The 21,715-nt window shown below is 41.0% G+C and overlaps 2 protein-coding genes across 3 annotated transcripts; one reads left to right on the forward strand and one right to left on the reverse strand.

The window, feature by feature from the left end:
• Nucleotides 1-535: 535 nt before the first annotated feature.
• On the reverse strand, nucleotides 536-15,883 carry LOC116328656 (grainyhead-like protein 2 homolog). The gene is made up of 15 exons (XM_031750487.2): nucleotides 15,509-15,883; nucleotides 14,790-14,976; nucleotides 14,248-14,688; nucleotides 14,035-14,090; nucleotides 11,742-12,000; nucleotides 11,541-11,652; nucleotides 9,191-9,285; nucleotides 4,164-4,325; nucleotides 3,988-4,045; nucleotides 3,632-3,771; nucleotides 3,257-3,294; nucleotides 2,935-3,026; nucleotides 2,769-2,854; nucleotides 2,136-2,200; nucleotides 536-1,759 (listed from the first exon to the last, which is right to left on the reverse strand). The coding sequence occupies exons 1-15, from the start codon at nucleotides 15,520-15,522 to the stop codon at nucleotides 1,645-1,647; spliced, it is 1,920 nt and encodes a 639-aa protein (XP_031606347.1). The 5' UTR covers nucleotides 15,523-15,883; the 3' UTR covers nucleotides 536-1,644.
• Nucleotides 15,884-16,543: 660 nt separating this feature from the next.
• On the forward strand, nucleotides 16,544-20,416 carry LOC116328664 (zinc finger protein 706-like). Of its 2 annotated transcripts, none has more exons than XM_031750499.2 (3): nucleotides 16,544-16,677; nucleotides 17,516-17,664; nucleotides 18,945-20,416. In XM_031750499.2, exons 2-3 carry the CDS (start codon nucleotides 17,530-17,532, stop codon nucleotides 19,038-19,040), a joined length of 231 nt encoding a protein of 76 aa, XP_031606359.1. In that variant the 5' UTR covers nucleotides 16,544-16,677; nucleotides 17,516-17,529; the 3' UTR covers nucleotides 19,041-20,416. The 2 variants fall into 2 exon arrangements, with proteins under 2 accessions (XP_031606359.1, XP_039476118.1); XM_039620184.1 differs by lacking the exon at nucleotides 16,544-16,677 and adding an exon at nucleotides 16,717-17,055.
• Nucleotides 20,417-21,715: the final 1,299 nt, after the last annotated feature.

The following is a 21,715-nucleotide window of genomic DNA, read 5'->3' on the forward strand; positions in this document are numbered from 1 at the left end:
ACACCATTACAACTTGTAGACTCTGGGATGATTATTGGTAACCTATCTCCACATGGAGAGTGTTAAGTTCACATAAAATTAAAAACAGCTAGAAGATGAGTCTGGTATTAAAACGCAGTTTAAAGGACACCGTTACAACTTGCTCTAACAATAAGTTCTTCTAGTCTTCTTAAAGTTTTCCCCAGAGAATTATCAGAAAACTGATTCAAAATCCAGAATACCAGTGCTCATTTCTGTTAAGATACTCAATTCCCGCAGTTTTGCCATCCACACTATGATGTAGCCAATCAGAGGGCTGCTCATAGCTGGTGTGATTTTGCCTTCAGATTTACACCCATCCCAAATGTCACAAACTGATTTGGTAACAGTTTTTAAACACATCTCAGATGTCTATTTTATCCCTGGAGTTCCTAAATGTTACATTTACATAAATGAGACAGGGATAACCTGAAAACATCACACTTCAGGTGACAGTTGTGGCCACTGTTGAGCTGTAAAAATGCACGCTGTAGATATTAGCGGAAGCAGAAACAAGTGACTTTATATAAAACTATTTTTTATTTGCACATTGTAAAAACTGTACTTCACTGCACGTGAAGTATATGAAAGATACAGGCAGACGCACCGAGCTGGAACAGGATCGCTCCGCCGCTGTGCTCTGATGGGCTGCTGCAGCCTCAAAAGAGGACTAAACGGATAGAGTGGCCGGGCCCTGTGAGTCCCTAACGAATGTCATAAATACTAATGACTACAGTCTCTTTAGTGAGAGGAAAAGCAATTAACACACACACAGAGGAAGCAGAACAATTTAACAAGAGCAATTTAGACCAGAAGTCCTGTTCTATAACGGTGCCTCTATCTAATTATAGATCCCAGGACAGTGGTATGTAGTCACAATCTGGGATAAATAACTGTTATTTTTTCACTGCCACCAACAGGAAACATTTAGCATGCAGTAAAAATATAACCAATCAAAAAATTAATAACAAAATAGATGCTAATAATAGTTAAAGTACCATCACTTCAGATTAAAGTCGAGACATGTCTAAAAATGATTAGGAACGTAGCGAGCAAAGAGCAGTGCCACGCCACCCAAAGATGTTGCAAAGGCTTTTCAAATGCCTGTCACGTCATTTCAAAGTTTCGATCACAGAAGGAAGTACAGGGAGGATAACAGAAGGTGCAGAAGAAGCCCGAAGGAATGCTCTGTGCTGTTAATCTGTTATGACGTCTTCTTCCTGACACCACAGAGAGCTGCTGCTGTCTTTGTGCGGACCGGGATGAATCCTGTTCTTTTAGTGACAGCTGGGCAAAAAGGGTTCACAACTGCACTCCTGCCAGCTGGTAAGGTTGCTAGGAAAGATCAAAAGATTTTTCCTAACCTAAAAACAAATCTACAAGTTTTCAACTTTTGCTGAGTCTGTGTCCCCAGAGCCAAGGGCCAATCTTCAAAATGATCCATGCGGGGCAGGAAAGCCTACAGAGACTCCCGTGTGACTTCAAAGAACAGTTTGGCTCCAGCATACGACACTGCTAACAGCGTTCATGAATCTGTGCACATGAAATGGATAAAGAGTCACCAGGCACTGATCAACCTCGGTCTGGGGAATAATGAGTATGACACAGTGCAGGGGTTAGTAGCCATCAGATCTCCGACAGCGTCACACGCCAGGAGTCTGCCGAGCTCTCGATAGCCAGGATGAAGGTGTCCTCATTGGAGTAATGCTGGATGATGTTGTCATCCATGTTCACCAGGAGCCTAGGAAAGACGGTAAACACATTTAATGGCAATAACTGATCTGGTCAGCTCACATCTCTATTGCAAAGGAAAATCTTTAAACATAGACTAGATGAAATAGAACTTGATTCACATTAATGTGTTATTGATTTCTACATTCATGATCCCTCAGCTGTTCTTCACACGGCTTCCCTACGACTTCATTTAATTTCAAAGTTTTGTCTTCTATATGCCTTCTAAATGTAAGACTGTCATATTTATTCATCTCTTCTTCTCCTCATTAGCACTATTACTGATACTGGTTGGCATGTAAAGCTACCTTAAACCATCCAACAAGCAAACAGAAATGGAAGCAAGTGAAAAGCAGAAGAAACAGTTTTTATTGAGTTGGACTCACCCTTTTTTGCTTTTTTGGTAAACCTTGGCTATCTTTCCAACAGGCACCGCATATTTCTCAGAGATCTGTAAAGACAAAGTAGATGTTAATGAAACTGAATCCCTCTCTCCCCACCTATATCTATATCCATATCTATATCCATCCATACATCCATCCATACATGAATTCAATTCTTTCTAACGGCCAGTAGGGGGCGACTATTCTGGTTTCAGAAAAGTGTAAGATGTAAGAAGGATCAGAAAATAACTCCTGCTCACATCTTCAGTCTCAGTAAACACTTTCCTGATGGTCTCAATCCCTAGTTTCACATCTTAAAGCAAAGAACATTACTTTTTCCCTACGGGGACTAACACATGCACATTATTATTTTTTTACTAGCCAAAAGGATGATAAAGCACAGGTCTATCTTGCAACTGTCGGATGCACTGCTCATTTGTGGCGTCTGGTTTGAAGAAGCTAACAAGTTAACATCCAAAATGCTCCAGATGATGCTTCAAAAACAGGGCTTTGCAAACCAGCAGGTTACATTAGCTTTGACCCATCTACAAACTGTTTTGCAGTGAACAGCTGCTGTTGGTTTATAGACGTAATGACTTCTTTTTGTTTTACAAGCAATGTATTCGCAGTACTCACAGCCTCCATCAGAGCTTTGAGGGTTGGGCTGCGCAGCATCAGGGCATCAAACACTTCATCACACTCCTTCCTCACATATAGTAGAACTGGAAAAGTCATAGAAGATAATATTTGGTCAAACCACGAGACGGACAAGGACAAGAACTCTTAATGAGAAATAAGTTACCTTTTCTTTCTGGTTCCACTCTGGACTTCTTTAGTGGAGGTGAACAGAGGTCTTCCTGGCCAACACATGAAACCCTCTTCATTAAAACACCTCTGATGAACACACATGCAGAAACACGTGTCATTTGATAGGAATGCTACTGGATCCCTGACATGTGAGAGTTTATTTCTTCTAAGGTATAAACAAGGATAAAAACAAAATTAGCCTAAATCTTTATCCAACCTTCTGTAATCTTCTCACCATGGAGAGACCCTCAACAATAAACTCAAGGTCTAAGCATGTGGAGCAGTGTGCACTAACACAAAGCCACTGTGGGACTCACCCATTTCGATCAACTTCTTCAGTGTTGAAAGCAAACACCTGAAAACAAAATTTTAAAAAGCAATATGAAATACTAGACAAATGTAGTTACGTGCCTCTGTGTGTGTGTGTTCACTTGTGGGGACCAAATGCCAGTCCTTGTAAATTTGAAGGCATTTTCTTTTTAAAGCTCAAAATCTAGTTTTATGGTTATGGTTACATTTATGTTATGATTAGGATTAGGGGTAGGGGAAGGCTTAGGCATTCATTTCTGATTATTAGGGTTAGGGTAAGCGGCTAGGGAAAACATTATGTCAATGTCTTCACTAAGATGTCAAAACGAATGTGTGCGTGTGTGTGCGCATGTATACATATTGGAAAGAGCATGGTCCCTCACCTGCCCTGCTCTCTGCAGGTTTCCAAAGTGGACGTCTGGAATGAAGAGAACGGGCTGGGAGTCCAGGTCTCCCATGCTTTTGAACAGCGCACTTTCAGCTCTCTTTATCGGAGTGGTCAACCCTGAGCTGCCATTTTTCCCTAATCCAGAGGCAGTGTGAACTTAACATCTGTTGCCAAGCGACAACCTCAAGTACAGAATTGATTACATTTGCAAACCTTTTTAAGTCTCAGTGCCCTAAGGTCAAGGATTTGTAACCTTGTTTCGGTGGATTTTAAAAGAATCTGAACAATTTTATTTCTGTAAATAAATTGTGATCACTTCTTAGCAACAAACAAAACAAAAGAAGGTTTCACCTTTCATACTCTTCCTGAGCTGCTTTTTTTCCTCGTCACGAAGCTTCCTCTCAGCACCCTGCTCACAGAAAGGAAAAAAAACATGTCCGAATAGGTTTAAAAACAGGTTTAAAAGGTTTATCCAATTCCATGTTATTAGCTCACTGTTGAGCACATGTGCTACCAGCCTTCTTTACCTTGTCGCAGAAGACCTTAATCTGAGTGTAGGCTCTGTGGATTGGCCTGCTGCCGCAGCCGTTGTTGTAGCTGTACGTGTCGATTTGAATAATCAGAGGCATCCCCTTCACACCCTTCTGAGAGGAGAAGTCTGTGCTCAGACAGTTCACAGAGATAAATACCTAGGAAGCAAAAAAATAAGAAATAAAAACAAAACATTCAGTTTTTTAAATTTTGTGACTTAAAGTGAAGCAGAGATGATGAGCATATAACATTGCTAAATCCATGCCATGCAGGGCAGGAACAAGAAGCAAGAACACCCAGACCTCCCTCTCCCCACCCACCTTCTCCAGCTCATCTGGGAAAACACGTTCCCAGGCCAGCCGAGAGATGTAATCTCTTCAGGGTGTCATGGGTCTGCCCAGTGAGACATGCCCAAAACAACTCACACAAAAGGCATCCTTGTCAGATGCCTAATCACCTTAATTTGCTCCTTTTGATGCAGAGGAGCAGCTATACTCTGAGCGCCTCTCATATGATTAAACTCTTCAGCCCATCTCTAAGGGAAAGGCCAGCCACCCTTCAGAGAAAGCTCATTTCCACTGTTTGTATCTGCAATCTCATTTTTTTGGTCACTACCCAGAGCTCATGAACATAGGTGAGGATAGTAACGTAGACTGATCAGTAAATCAACACACTCCTCACTTTTCCGGCTGAGAATAGTGAGGTGCTGATTCCCATTCCCACTGCTTCATAAACGGCTCCATCCAAGCTGGAGACAGCCAGCTATTTAAATTTTAGAGATATTAAACAGATTAAAAAGCAGTCAAGTATGTGTTTGTTTAAAGCACACACTGAAAGACATGCCCTGATCAAAATTGACTCCTAGGTTCCTCCTCCCATGTTCACAATGTTACTGGTGGCCAAGGTAATGCATTCCAGAGAAAGTATCCAATTAGGCACAATGTTTCTAAGATTTTTAGGGCCAAATATAACAACCTCAGTTTTGTCTGAATTTGAGAGAAGAAAATAACAGGACATATGAGTCTTTATGTCCCATATGTCCTGTACAAGCCAGCCTGTACTTTCATCAATTGATTTTTGTCATCTGGCTGTTGTCATAGATAGAAATAACTGGGTATCATCTGCATAGCAATGAAAGAGCTATGCTAATAGGGCTGGGCTATATCATACCGTTCACGGTAATACCGGTGTAATTTTGGGCAATGATAGGAAAATGAAATATCGCGATAGAATATGGGTAAAATGCGCATGCGCAGTGCCTATGTTTACATACGCACATGGCGGCGACGCAGAATGAGAAGAGCGAAAGCGGATCATTAAATGAAACGGATGAACCAGAATTGGTTTGTAAAAATGCTGCAACTTCAGTGGTGTGGAACTGGTTTAGCTTTCATCCGTCAGATACACAACGAAGCACTACTTTTGGTAGCGCATGCTAGGGCCGTCGTTATTACCGTGTTGTTTGGAAAATACGGCACACTTAAAATCAATCCTTTGATTTTTCTGAAAATCGACAGTGCCCCTTATAATCCCGTGTGCCTTATGTATGAATTCTGGTTGTGTTTACTGACCTCGAAACGATTGTATGTGGTACAAGGCACTCGAAAATCTGTCAAATGTTTTAGTATGACTTTGCTAAGCTACGAACCCGCACCGCTTGATGGATTGTTGGAGCATTACGGCTACCGTAGGCAGGCGCCTCGCGGAGTGATACGCACTGTGCTTCAACATAATATTACCGTATTGAGTGTGTGTGTATAACCTCTTTTTAAGTTTTGTGGATATTATACATGGTTATGCTGAGGATATGTCGGCCAATTTCCACTGGAAATGCCTCTTGGTTAAACTGTCAGCAAGGAATTTGCACTGTTACATTCTTATATAACTTTAATGCACATAAAAAACAGCTGCTTGTTTAACCCTTATGCCTCCCTCGTGAAAAAAGGGACGCATAAGGGTTAAGTGAAAATACATTGATGGGGTTTTTTTTTGCACTAATACAGTTGTGGAGTTGTAAAGATTTTGTCTAGTGTCAATTATATCGTCAGTTATATCGTTATCGCAAATTTTCAAATGTATATCGTGATAAATATTTTTGGTCATATCGCCCTGCTCTATATGCTAATAATAATAATAATAATAATAATAACAATAATAAATGGCCAGCAAGTCAGGCCTCATACCAGCATGGGTATTCTACTTAGAACATATTCTTTCTATTATAGTGCTGAGTTGATGTCAGGTTGAATACAGATTTCAATATAATCAACTTCTACAGGCAGAGCATAAAGTACATGCCATACAGCTTACAGGCACTGGGTGCTGCACCAAAGAATTTCAGAAACTGGCTAATCAGAACAATGTGGGCTCTTAGGGAGGGGCCCTTAAAGAGGCAGGCATAAAAATGGTGCATTTCAAATAAGAAAATCTTTGAGGCTTTTTCAAAGCTAATGGTGTTAGAGTTACAGATTACCATTTCACTTTTGTAAACACTTGTAAAGCAATAAACAGCAATGTGCTATTAACTAAAAGGTATTCCTGCATTAGTTTAACCATAAGAGCCCATTATTAGTCAATATGTTTTCTAATGAAGCTGTATCTGACTCACAAACTGTGTGGTAATGATTGAAAGGTTAGAGGATCCATGAATCACAACAGCAGCAGTTCACAGGCCACAACAACTCAAAAGCCTCCTTCAAATTCATGTGTCAAGTAAAAACACTTCAAAGACACAGATGTACAAGAATGTGGGATTTTACATAAAGAAATCAACTGTTTACTATTGTTCCAGAACCGCGTGTGTCCCAGATTTCAGAAGTATATGGCTCTATTAAGGCTATTAAAAGCCTGTGAAAAGAATTCACAAAATGTCACCCAAGTAACAGCACCACTCTTCCACTATTTTAATCATTTAGTGTGCTCTTTAAGCAATAATACATGTCATTATCTTCACACATTTAATTGCACAATGGAACAGATTCTCATGATTGGTGCCAAATCATCCAAACGGACAGAATTTCCACATGAATCTCCCAGCTAAACAGGACGGGCAGCTTGAGCAACAGGTCGGCAGAGACTGATCACAGTAGATTCATAACTGCGGCTAAACACCAATTTTCCCACTACGCAGCATCAACAGCATCGTGTCTGAACCTGCAGAGGTGAGGGCTGATTGCTGGAAAAGCCTAGAGCACAAATGAGCCTCCTACACACCTCCACAAATTCACACCTCCACAGACCCAAGCCATTTCAATTTTCTCCACAAGCGCTGGACGCATTGCTGCTAGCAGCATGTGTATGTGTGCGTGGGAGGCTTGTTGTGTTCGCGCTTGCCACATGTGTAAGCGTACCTTCCTAAAAAGGGGGGGGGGGAAAAAAAAAAAAACAAAGTTCACGAGAGTACTGCAGAGTGGCTGTTTAGTGCCATCCGCTCAACCAGCACAAACAAACAAACACGAAAACAAGAGTTGTGTGCAGCAGGAAGCCACTCATCTCCCGCCCGAACCAACACATTTACCACTCTGTTACAAGCAGGTTGCCAACTGTTACCTGGCAACAGCCAAACCATGCAGAAACAAAACATAACGTTTCCACCAAATAAAAAAGTATATATATATATTTATTTCATCTAAACTGGTGTCAAATTAGCAGTGGAGAGCTACATTTCTGAAAAGAAAAAAAAAAAAAAAAAAAGATTATAGGAGCGACACGAGGCTTCACATTTCCTCACAGTCACCCTATTGTTTTGTCCTCAACCTTTTCCACCTCATTTCCCGTGGGGGGTGGGGTCTGGTCTCATGTTTGAGGCTTGTGAGTCAGAGTGCAGCAGAAAGGGTGAGAACCACCTGGCTCACATCTTACAGCACAGCCACACAGTGTAATCAGTGCTTCTAATGATCTAATTGATATTTAGTAGGACAAATTGTATTCATTAGACAAAGCAGATGATATGCAAAACACAAGAGAAGGGACTATTACAAACTGTGAATGATGGTGAAGGGAGGATGCCGTCATTTGTTCGCTATATCATCACAGTTAAAAGCTAAATCCTCAGTGCTCTCACTTTCAAAATACCTACCACCTCTACACAAGAGGCCAGACTACAGAAACATCCATGCTTTGAATATACATACTGCCAAAATTCCAAACATGCTGGTTACATTATTTGTTTTACATGCATGAACGTGCTAACATGGAATTTTGGCCAGAGCTTGAGAGAAAAGTTCAACCTCAGAGGGACTTCTTTGAGTTTCACTCACATTAAAAGGACTGAGATTCCTCTAATTTTGCACCTGTAGTATGTGCGCTGACATAAAAGTGATTTAACTGCTAATAATAAAAGGTGCCATGTGAGATGTACAGTCGCTTCCCTTTCTGTAAGACTAATGGTACACAGTGGTACACGATTGTGGTCAGGTGTACAAGCACACACTGCTTGATGCAGTACCATCACAGTGCCGCCTGAACACACATTTAAAGCAATTACGGTTTGTGAAAAGCGTGTGCGCCACACAGTAAATATTTATCCACAAACCAGCAAAGCTGCAATTACCCGTCTGTCAGTGAGGCAGTTTGAGAAGTTCCCATTAAAACTGGAGCTGAATGGGAGCCCCAGGGCTCAAAACACCTTAAGGGTGGACTCATTCTTTAGTGTGTTTGTGGGTGTGTTTACACGCTGTGTGCCATTTGTCTTCATCCAACTGACCAACGTCACTAAGGAGAAACCTGAGTAGGGTTGTTTTCAAGGGTCTGTTGCCCTGTACCCGGCGTCTCTGCAGCCCCAAATAACCTGACACAAAGCAGGAGACACGCCTCCCGTCATCGGGGCCAGGCATACGATCCCTCAACTATTGTGAGAGTATGAGGTATAAACAGTCCACTGACGCGGTTAAGCACAGACCGGGAGTCCTAAAGACAAAAACTTGTACTTTTATTAAGCAATCCTCCCCACACAGTGCTAAGAGTCTGCCTCGTCTGACCTGTTTAGCTTCCATACTGTGACACATACAGGCCTCCCCCTCACCTTGGCTTCTTCACTGACATCCCATGTGAAAGACACAGCATTGTAGGCAATTTCCTCCACGTTCCCGATCGTGTTGAAGCTCTCCTTGTAGTCAGCTGAAGGCAAACGGAGGAAACAGAAGTTTGGCGTCAGATCTGTTAACATTTTGCCACTCTGGAGGCACATTTTCTTTTTTGTGTGTGAATTTTTCAAATATTCTAGCATAACAAAATTGTATCCCAGCTGATTTTGTAAGTTTGCCCACTAACAAAGAAATGATCAGTCTATAATTTCAATGGTAGGTTTATCTGAACAGTGAGGGACAGAACGATAACAAAAACAATCCAGGAAATCACATTTCAAAAAAAGTTAAATTAATTCGCATTTTCACAAATGAAATAAGTATTCGGTCACACGTGTGTTGTAGTTGGCCACAAGTTTTGCAAACGTCTTGGTGGGGGGCGGGGGGGGGATTGACCCTCCTCTTTGCAAATCCTCTACAAGTCATTAATGTTTCATGGCTGATGTTTGGCAAATTGAACCTTCAGCTCCCTGCACAGATTTTCGTTGGGATTAAGGTCTGGAGACTGACTCAGCCACACCAAAACCTTAATGTGCCTCGTCTTGAGCCAATCCTTTGTTGCCTTGGCTGTGTGTTTTGGATCATTGCCATGCTGCAATACCCACCCACGACCCATTTTCAATGTCCTGGCTGAGGGAAGGATGTTCTCACCCAAGATTTGACAGTACATGTCCTCATCTGTCCTCCCTTTGATCCGGTCCTCTTGGGAGAAAAACACCCCCAAAGCATAATGTTTCCACCTCCATGTTTGATGGTGGGGACGGTGTTCTTGGAGTTGTAAGCAGCATTCTTTCTCCTCCAAACATGGCAAGTTGAGTTGATGCCAAATAAGTCTCATCTGACCACAACACTTTACCCAGTCCTCCTCTCAATCATTGAGATGTTCAGTGGCAATCTTCAAACGGGCCTGAACATGTGCTTTCCAACTGTTTTCTTGGTGACTGTGGTCCCAGCTGCCTTGAGATCATTGACAAGTTCCTCCTGAGTAGTTCTGGGTTGGTTCCACAGCGTTGTCATTATCACTCAAACTCGATGAGGTGAGATCTTGTGTGGAGCTCCAGACCGAGGGAGATTGGCAGTTATTTTATGGTTCTTCCATCTGCGAATAATCGCACCAACTGTCGTCACCTTCTCACCCAGATGCTTGGCGATAGACTTGCAGCCCTTTCCAGCCTTGTGTAGGTCCATGGTCTTGTCCCATATCCTTGGAAAGCTCTTTGGTCCTGGCTATGGTGCGGAGTTTGGAATCTGGATGAATTGATTGCTTCTATGGACAGCTGTCTTTTATACAGGTAACAAGCTGAGAAGGCTCCCAATGTCAGCTCGTTACCTGGATAAAATATACCTGGGAGCCAGAAATCTTGCTGATGGTGATCAAATACTTATTTCATTCCTGAAAATCTGAATTAATTTATAACTTTAATGAAATGCATTTTTCTGGGGGGAAGAGGGGGTTATTATTGTTCTGTCTCTCACTGTTCAAATAAACCTACCATTGAAATTATAGACTGATCATTTCTTTGTTAGTGGGCAAAGCTACAAAATCAGCTGGGCTTTAAATAATTTTTTTTCCCTGACTGTGTGTCAACTATATTTTTTGATTGTTCATGCAATCCGAGAACTCATAAAGACATACGTTATATTTATTTAGTAGCTGGTTGAGGTAGTGATTGTTTCCCAACATAGGAAACTGCTCCCTCACTGGCAGAACAACAATAACAGTTAATATTCCACCACTGGTCCTCTCCTACAGTAGCATTTTGTCTTGAAATCCCATTATAGGCAGCATGTCTGTTTCATTATCTCATCCTTTCAACAGTTCACAATAGTCCACCATTAACTCCAAATACACTCTGCCTTATTTTCACTCTCCCACCTTGTCTGTGGCAAGTTCATGCCAATACTTGCCATGAAAATTCACCAGAGTTTATGACACCTGGTTCATTCCTTTCGGTTTTAAGCCACAGGCTGAGGCACGTCTTTTGCTGAACGCACATGATATGGCTACAGTCCAAGCCCCCACCTATTTCTCCTGTTAACGTCTATGCAAACATAGACCCATAAGCAGTCTTTTCACAGCACTCCTGTGGGAATTCAGGCTTGACTGTTATTCAAATTATATCAGGTTTCAGCTCTGGATATGTGACAGGATTCTCCTGGAGCCTCCTGCAGGACTGCCACCTACTTAATCTCTCCTTACTAAAATGGTTTTGTGAGGTTTAGGTGAAAATATCTAGTATTCCCCATCTACACCATTAATGTACAGGTAGTGAGGCCGGAACGTCTTACCGATGTCCAGCACTCTCTGCTTGGCAGTGTGCTGCCGTGAGTGCCAGTATTTCCAATTCTTCAGCTGCTCATCTCTGCCCTTGTCTTCCCCGAAGACAACCATGATGACACTCTACCGGAAAATATTAAGTAGAATCAGGTCAAATATTTCACACTACTGAGTGATAAAGTCCTCAGCCTCCTCCATCTTCCCTCACTCACCTGTACAATACTGTTCTGTGGCAGCTCAGAGCCTCCCACAGTGCACTGATCACTACTGGATAGGCTCCTATCAGCTCCATGGGATGATGTCACTCCAGTCACTCCGACTTTGCCTCTGGGCTGATGCAGGGATGATCTGAAGCCGGCCGCAGAGAGCGTCAAAGGGTAGAACTGTCCACGGTTCAAGTAGGCCATGGGTCCTTCTCCTTGGCGTGGCCGGAGAGACAACGTGGCCTCCAGGTTGTACTGGAAGCTGTCACTGTAAGGACATAATGGGCTCCATAACTGCCATTGGTAAGATAACTAAAACAATGACAGGTGAAAGTAAAATATAAAACTGAATGTTATTAAATATAGCCTTTTAAACTCTTCAGAATATATGTTTTAGGCTTTGAAGTCTAAATCCTATGTGTGCCAATAAGGAAACTGGATTATAGTCATTAAACTCTTGCAATCCTTCACAATATTAATGATTGATAAAAATTAATGACTTAAGACAATCTTTTAAAATGAAGGACATCCTAATCTAAAAATCAAATTATATACCAACCTCCCTTTCATTTTAGAAAAACTCTAAGTTGATGCTTGTGCATTAGGAAAAAAAATTTATTCCTGTCATATTATCAAATTAAATCAATCACAGCCAAATGGAGGAATTTGTTAAAACTTAAAATTTTTTACTGTAGGACAGCAGATGAATGCTGGTGTATGTGACCCAGTAAAAGAGGTCAAGCAACAGCAGATAGTATGTCAAAAGGTGATGCGGACTAAACACATTACTGTCCAGAGATAAAAACTTACATCAACGTTTTAAGCAGGAGAGGGGGGAAAACGTATATAGGTGATTTTTTTTGACAGCAAAGTAGTTTGGCAGATTAAAGTGTTTCTTGCAAATGATAAAATGAAATGACCAAGTAAGAAGATTGCTGGAAGACCTGTTTAAAGACACTTGTGACTCTAAACAAACTTGAGCCCAACATACACCCAACAAAAACTTTATTACTTATGTCCCTTTTGCTTTCAGAACTGCGTTAATTCTTCATAGTATAGATTAAACAAAGTGCTGGAAAATTTCCTCAGAGACTTTTGTCCACATTGCCATGGCAGCATCACACGGTTGCTGCAGATTTCCCAGCTGCACATCCATAATGAACATCTCCAGTTCTACCCAAAGTTGCTCCACTGGATTGAGATCTGATGATTGCGGACACGAGTACAGTGAACTCATTGTCATGTTCAAGAAGCCGCTTTGAGATGCTTTGAGTTTTTTGACATCATCATCATCCTGCATCCTGAACCCTTGATTCAGTGCATGATGGATCCATGCTTTCATGTTGTTTAAATTAGGTCTTAACCATCAACCTATTGGAGCCAAAATCATCCGACCAGGCAATGTTTTTTCCAATCCTCTATTGTCCAATTTTGAGTCCTACCGTCTTCTTCTTAGCGGACAGAGCAGCTGTAGCTGTAGCCCATCTGCTTCATGGTTCAGTGTGTTGTGTGTTCAGAGATGCTCTTCTTTTTTGGAACAAGTGGTTATTTGAGTTACTGCTGCCTTCCTATCTTTTCAAGGCAGTCTAGCCATTCTCCTCTAATCTCTGTCACTTAAATCACCTTTCTTCTTCCTTCTGATGCTTAACTTGAACTTCAGCAGTTCATCTTGACCATGTCTGCTTGTCTGAATGCATCCAGTTGCTGCCAATTGATTGGCTGCTCAGATCGCATTGTGTTAACGTGCAATTGAACACTGCATTGTATTTTGTACCAAACAACATGGCCAGTAAGTGTGTCTGGGCCGCAGAGATTTATTATTGTCTTAAACTATCAAAAACCCATCAATGAACCACACCGATACCCTGGTTAAAACACATTGCAGTTTCTCTAGACTTAAACCCCCACATACACTATTCTTCTAAAGCACTGAATGTGTGTTAATCCAATGCTGAAAATAGTTCCATCACTTCCACCTGCAGTGTAGTGTTAAGGGAACTGTGACTGACTTTACAGGTTTTATTTTGTTTATAATGCTTTGCATGTTTTGATTTGATCGCTTTATGCCAGATGCCCTTCGTGATGCAATGAATGGAATGATTGGGGTTGCAGCTTCACAGGGCAATCACCCAAATGGGGAAACTTAAACAGTGTTTATGTTTTTGTTTTTCCCCCACATGAGATTTGTTGGCAAAAATAAAAAAGCAGCATATATTCATAGTCACTCTTCTCTCAGGATAAGATGTGTGCACATAAATGTTATTTTAATTTTTTTGTAGTATCGCCATGTTTTTAAACTTACGCTGGTAGACTGTGGTGAAATTCACCAACTCCTGAGGAAGAATTTTTGTGGTACATCTGTGAAAGAAGATACTAATCAGCATGCTATTCATGTAAAAAGAAATAATAATGAAAAAAAGGAGTTTGTATTAAATTAAAAAAAATCTTATCAGTATCAGCAATTGTTAGTTGTTGTATAGCAACAACTAACAACTCTGTTCAGATTAGGTCTGACCTCTTTTTCCACTGGCTCCTCATATGTGCTGTCCGGACTGCTCCTCTGTTCTTCTCTCAAATAGCCAGTGAGGGACATATCATAACAGCTTTGCTCATACAGCCTCCTTATCTGGTCTCTGGGTTCTTTTTGGCAGGTGCCACCAGAAAATGAAAGTGGCATGGGGGCCTGGCTTTCTGTCTTGATCAGAGCAAGAGGTCCATTCTCTCCACCTTTACCATCTCCTCCTCTGGAATCTCCTGCGTGGCTCTCAGCTCCATATTTGTAGCCCTGCTGGTGCTCAGTGGTGGTGCTGTTGTTTAAAGAGAGGTTAACAGGCATTGACACCATAGCTTGAAGCTGGTGACCCACCATGTCCAACTTTCCGCAGTTGCTGTGCCCGTGAGCAGAAGGCTCTGTGGGCTTAATGCCACTGGGTGTATACCTCTTCTCTCTGGGAACCTGAAAGGATTATGACAAGTCCAGAAGCAATTCAGACCTTAAATAAATCAGATCATTGTAGGCAACTGTGGCAATGTCATTTATTATTCTTGGTTTCATACCTTATAGTAGTCATAGAGCACCCCTAGAGCTGCTGCACTGTCCTCATCTCCATTGATGCTCATCATGGCCTTTGAGGCAGCTGTCAGTGGGTTCTCCAGGAAGATTTTCCATGCCTCATCCTCACTGCTGAGCGGTTTGCGGTGGACCACCGACACTTCGTTTGGTACCACCACCACCAGCCTTTTGCTGAGAACAACCGATGGGAAAAGACAGAGAGGCATGTTATTACTGCAAAGCCATTCTTTCATGAACAGAAGCAAGTGCCAAGCCACTAAAAATGCCCCAGGCTGTTTCTCACCAGACTTCACTCAAATTGCCTGCTCCATGTGGAGCATGTTTATTTAAGTCGACTTTTGCTGGTATATCTTTAAAAATGAACCAGTGGAAATGAAGTTATTCAGAGATACTGGCATGAAGATAAATTTCGTCTGACATCGTGGTAGTTTAAAATTTTCAAATTTTTGTGAAATCTTTCATAATAATGAAAGCAAAGACGAAACCAGTAACGTTTATGTGCAGGTACATGAATGGTAATTAACTTACTCTAAAATAAATTATATTATATTAGTTTAGTAATTTGTGTCCCTGGGGGTGTTTATATAGCATAGGCTCCAGTGCACATCTGCTGATAGCAAGAAGACAAAAAAAAATGTATCTAAAAGGAACTGGACTAAAGCTGACAGAAGTTATTATCAGTGATGCTAAAACTTTCTCTTACCTTTCCAGATCCATGTTGCTTCAAGTCCCTGCTGTTTTCTAGGATTGCTAGAGAAACTGGACTTTCAAGTTAGTGCAGGTAAGTTTGTGTGGGAAACTGCAAAGATGAGCCCGGGAAAGGCTGGCTCTATTTAAGGTCTCACTAAAAACCGCCAATGAAATCATCTGGATCCTCGCGAACTAACACATTTCCCGATGTCCATGGTGTAAGAAGAAAATGTCCATGTTAAAAATAAACAAAGAAACAAAAACAAAACAAATCGATAATAATCCGTGTAAATGGAGACAGGGTGTATTCTGTTTGGAAAAGGTGATCAATTAAGACCCAGGTAGCACAGCACCTGAGGCAGGATAAACTAGGAAACGAAAGCTACTCCTGTGATTGGTGATATACTTTTAAGCGTCGTAGTACAGGACTGCTCCCCATTGGTGAATGGGAAGCGGAAAGGCGTGTCTTGAAAAATAGGTTAAAGGTGGACTGCCCAACATTAAATGATATATAGTACGGTATGTTCCGTTTTGTGTTGTTTTGGGTGGGGGGTTTTTCTGTGTTTGTTAAAAACAGGACCGTGAGCAGCAAAACAGAAAAAAACGAAAACACACGCTCTTCCAACTCAATTTGATATTTTAATTGGCTATATTGGTGTTATTAACGGTGTCGTAAAATGTATTTTACGAAAGCTTATGAATATTATCTTAATTGTTAATTGACGCAAGAGAAAACTATGGTGGCTGTTCCTTTGTGTTGTATCGCGACACCTTGTGGCATGCATTTGTCTTGCACCTTGAAGGGAAAACTGTTATACATTTGCTGATTTCAAAGGTGTTTTGCTATTCTTGTTGTTTCGTTCGGAAATGTATTTTTGTGGTTAAATAACTACTTTACGTTTTATTACGCCAATTTTTTCTTCTCCTGGGAAATTTTTCATCCTGTAAAGAAAGATGTAGCCTTCACGTGGTGTCAGAAAAGCCCCGAACTTGATTCGTGTAAAACTGTCATGCTTTGGGGTTTACTGAAAATCTTTGAATGCATCATAGTTCATGGTTTGGGCATGCGCACTAGTGCGGTGACGCCAAACTGCAGGGATAGGCGAGAGTTTCACAGGACTCAGCGTAGTGCTGCTTCAGTTTAGTGATTGTCTTCACTGATACAAGTACTATTTTTAACTGGTAAGGTATTTACAAAACGCTTAGTAGTACGTTTTAGTGCTAAATGTCTACTTAAAGTCGTGTTTTTTTGTATGTGTCAATGTATTATCCAAGCTACGAGCTAACGGATAGCAACCGGCTAACTGAATGCTAGTGTCTCTGAATTAGTACGAAAAGAAATGTATGGTTACATTTTTTTCTAAAAAAAAATTTTATTTTAGTGTTATCAAGATGTCTCCGAAGTGAGAATTTTCAACGGTATTTGAAGTTGTTAAGACTAAAGCAGCATTTTCAAATAACGTTAGCCTTGAATGGGCACTGCATGGCGAGGACTGTCCTTACATCACCCACGGTGGTCAGTGGTGGACGATATTTTGACGTAAATATTTGCTGATTAAGGTAATGCAATGTGGCAACTGAAAAGAGACATTAACACTTCTTTTGTGACATGCATATTATTAGAATAGCTGACTGATTCTAGTTTGATGATAGTAAACGAGTTCATACAGTCCCAACATTGACCTAAATCTTATAGTGTGTCTATAATAACTTTGAAAATGAGCATTTAGATTTTCTTTGGGGAAATTTACGAGATAATTGCCTGATGCATGTGACCCAAAAAGCAACAATTAGCCTAGTTCCAACCGGTGTTTCACAGCCGCTGCTGCCTTCTACGTTTTGAAGTCTAGTTAAGTTAGGAGACAGGTATGCTTCAGTTGTAAATAATTAATAGTGCTTAATCCAAAGCCTCAGCTGCTGTCACTTCTCTGCATTTCAGGATGGTGTGGCTTTTATTCCTTTGGTGCCTTGCATTTTTTGCTAGTGCTGTGTTGATTAAATTGTTGTATATTTTTGGCAGGTGGAACATCAGAAATGGCCCGTGGGCACCAAAAGTTCCAGTCCCAGCAGAAAAATGCCAAAAAGCAGGCGGAGATCAAGAAGAGTAAAGGCCATGACCAGAAGGCTGCAGCTAAGGCTGCTTTAGTATACACATGCACCGTGTGTCGGGTATGGGCTAAAGCTGACAGTAGCAGCATTAGCAAACATTTAACCATGTAGTTAGGATGGAACTCACTACACAGGAGGCTGGCAAATCACTGCAGTGGATTTGATCATATTGTTCGCAATGTGATTAAGTCAATACCTATACCATATCTCATTTCACACATCACTCTAACACTGAAGTTGGAACTTATACCTCCCAAGCCAGCTACCTTAAATAACTTCACCATGTTATGTGATTACTAGGTATGATCTCATTTCAGTAAAGTCTAGGTCAGTAGGCTTTTCTGGACTGAGTTATAATTGCTTGGCATTTCTTGTATTTTGTAAACAATCGAATATAAAACACTAAGAATAGAACAGAAGTGAGTCACAAGCTGAAAGCAGATCACAATAGAGGTTGGATTCATCCCAGTGCTGTTTTACCTGGGCAGCATGGATTTGTGCAGGTTCATAATTGATAGGTTATTGATAAATTATAAACTCATGCCAAGCCCCCCCCCCCCCTTTTAAAGTTTCAACTACATCTCTACGATTGTCAGAAAGGTGTGATGGAAAGTGGTTAAAATCCCTTTCTAATACCCTCATACACCTTTTGCTTCTCTTTTCACACCTGTGCCAAGGACAGTCAGCTTTTCTTGTCACTGCCGTCATCTGACACACAGGTGGTGGCATGCAGTGCTGCTCAGTTGGCACAGCACTGCCTAATGTTTAGCATAAATGACATCAGCTTCTGCTCCTCCTGGAATAATGAAGCGACAAATGCAGGCACTTTGTTAATGATTTTACCTGCATTCGGTGGGACAAACAAATTTTCTGTCTTTGAGACCATTTCACAGTCATGTTCTCTTCAGTGATCGTCCAGAATTGGACTGCTTTTGAAATTTGTCAGATCTCCAGGCGATTTTCCTCTTCACCAGCCGGTGTTTGCTCCTGGATTGACTGACCAGGTTGAAGTCAAACAGGAGCTGTCAAGCTACATCCTGTTTACATGTTTTAACTGGAACACTCACCAGGCAACGTGACTTTCTGTATTACCTGTAAATACGTTTCTGTGTTTCCTTTAGCCAGTTATCACTTATCCAAGCGATTACAGAGCAGCAGCAGCTCAAAGCCTTAACAATGACAGAACAAGCTGGTATTTGTAGTGTAATCTAATGTCCAACCGAGTCGAGAACATATTGTGAAACACCTTTTGTCTCATGTTATGGTTTTTTGTTGATATATCTGAGTAAACTGATGTCATTCTCATTGATGTCATCTTTTTTTTTTTTTTTCTTTCCCAGACACAAATGCCCGACCCCAAGACCTTTAAGCAGCACTTTGAAAGCAAACATCCAAAGTCTCCAATGCCCCCAGAGTTGGTTGGTGTGGAGGCGTAATGGATTAACCTCTTTCTGTAAGGCAGTTGGAACCAACTCAGGACAGGCTTCTACATTTTGAGGTGTTTCAGATAATCTTCAGTACAGCTTCAGTTATTGCTCATGCTGATTAAATGATGTAGGGATTTTACACAATCAATTGGACTGAAGACAGCTACCCTCTCTTGGCATAAATGTGTGTTCCACTTTTGATTGTATGCAATATTTGCAAAATCTGATCATTTCAAAATGTTATGCTCACAAGACTAGCTTGTTCATGGGCTCCACCACCATCTCAGGTCTCCCACTGTTTCACGGCAAGCTTTGAATACAAGATGAATTGGCACTGGCTCAAATGAACAAAGATGATGATGATAATTGGACGTTATCTGCCAAATCCAGTGTAATGTGAAATCCATTATGGGTTTTGATTGAGATGGATTTGTGATGCAGAAGGGTTGATGTCAAAATAATAGTTATCCAGAATGTGACTAGAGTTCATTAATGTGCTTGGAAAGCCACATTCGTAACCACTAATGCTGTGTTCTTTCTATTAGATTCAGATTTACTTCTAATCTGCACTGATATATATACATATATATATATATATATATATATATTTTTTGGCTTGCTTCCATTATTTTTTAATGATGAGTCTATTGTTGTTGTTGAAGTGAAAATGTTTCAAATGCACTGTCCTGCACAGTTGCTGAAACTGTGCATTGCATTTACCCCTCAGATTATCATGAAACAAATTTTGTTTGTGCCAAAAAATACGTTTTTGTCATGTGCAAAATCTCTGCAGACAGGGCACTACTCGTCTGATCACTGCAAAGCTTTCCATGTTCCTACTCTGCTGCTGCAGTAAACATCTGGATATTTACCTTTGATCCTATTATAAGAGGTATGTCGACTGAAAATGGGTTTGCACTGGGTGTTGTAAATGACAACACTAATGAACTCCTGTCCCCAGAGTTGGTCATTGTAGTAATACATGTGACATAATTGTGCACAGCTATAGTATGTATTCCACAGTGTAACTTGTCTCACTGTCATCTCTGTGGTGTATGTGAAAACAATCCCAAGTGCAGTCTTGCGCTCTTTGGTGTTCTTTTGCAGTATTTCAGCTCTGAACCTGCAAAGTCTAAACTAAATTACAACATTATCTTACCTTATTTTATATAAGTTGATCATAGCATGCAAAGACGGTTTTAATTCATTGGAAGGAACTATTTTCAATACATGTGGACCTATTGGTCATTAACCACTGACATTGTATCACTGTGCTAAAGTCTGGACTGACAACCAGCCATGTTTTTACTTTTTGTAATAATCATATCTTTCTCCACAAAATGTAATGTATAGCCTTTGAATAAAGTTATTTTATATTAATATTACCAAGTTGTGTTTTTAACTTTGAAAGTTACAAAATTCTTCCTTAGGTTCCCCTTCAGTAGGTGGAAACTTAATGGAAGCTCAGCTTCTTTTTTCTGCCGCTCCTCTTAGGGGTCACCACAGCATCTGCTCCATCTCACCTTATCCCTTCCATCATTTTCTGTCACTCCAACCATCTGCATGACCTCCTGTGGGCTTCCTCTTAACCGACAGCTCCATATTCAGTATTGTTTGTCCAGTATCTCCGCTGTCTGTCTTCTGTACATGTCCAAGCCATCTCAACTTGAGCTGTCCCTCATATTTTTTGCAATCTGGTCAATCACTTGGCCTGCCTTTCTGTAAGTGCCACTGTCTCAAAATCATACATCATAGCAGGTCTCCATATCATCTTATAAACATTCCCTTTCACATTTCACCTCCGACACTCACCCCACCCTCCCTACACTCTCTTCTTCATCTCTTTTGTGGCACTTTTGCTTCAAAGTGTTCATCTCATGTATTTATAGGTACTTACAGTCTACCCATTGTAAGTACCTCTACTCCTTGGAACTTCACTTTTCTGTCTGTATCCCTCTTATTCGCTCTAGAAGAATGCTCCGCAGAGTAGGTAGTTGGAAGAAAACAGCTTTCCACCTACTCCCTCGCTACAGATCACAAAGTCATGTGCAAACGTCATAGTCCACAGAGACTCCAATCTGACCTTGCAAACAAGAACGGGCTCACCACTGTCTCACTGCCCTCATACCTGTCCTGCACCACCCCTCACATACTTTGCCAGCACGTTTCTTCCCCATTTTTCAGGCATCATCTGTAGTAAACAATCTGGTTAAAAAGTCCAATGATCTCTCTTCTAGACATCTCCAAACCTCCACAGGTATGTCATCTGGATCAGCTGCCTTTCCACTCTTCATCCTTTTCTTAGCTGTTATTCCTTCCTCGTTATTATGGGCAATCAACATGATTAGACAGTTTCTACCATTTTAATCCTGCTGCCTATTTGGTATGTTTGATATATTTCTTTGGTATATTTCTTCGTCTGCCTCCGCTCTTCCATCTGTTTCAGGTAACACCAACAAATTTAATCCGCGCAATTGGTTTCATTAGCTTCTCGGTTCATACCCTGTTATGAGTCAAAGATCTTCTGCTCAGCTGCACTGTTGATGGTTAAATCTGCTCTATATTTATGAACCAGAAATGTAGCACAAGCATAATGAATTCCTTGCTTAATGGGAATGTTACATAAATTGGCACACAGGTGGGTTTTTTGTTTGTTTTTTTGTATTAATACTTCCTTGTTAATG

This window comes from Oreochromis aureus, linkage group 11 (assembly GCF_013358895.1).
Source record: "Oreochromis aureus strain Israel breed Guangdong linkage group 11, ZZ_aureus, whole genome shotgun sequence".
Lineage (NCBI taxonomy): Eukaryota > Metazoa > Chordata > Actinopteri > Cichliformes > Cichlidae > Oreochromis > Oreochromis aureus.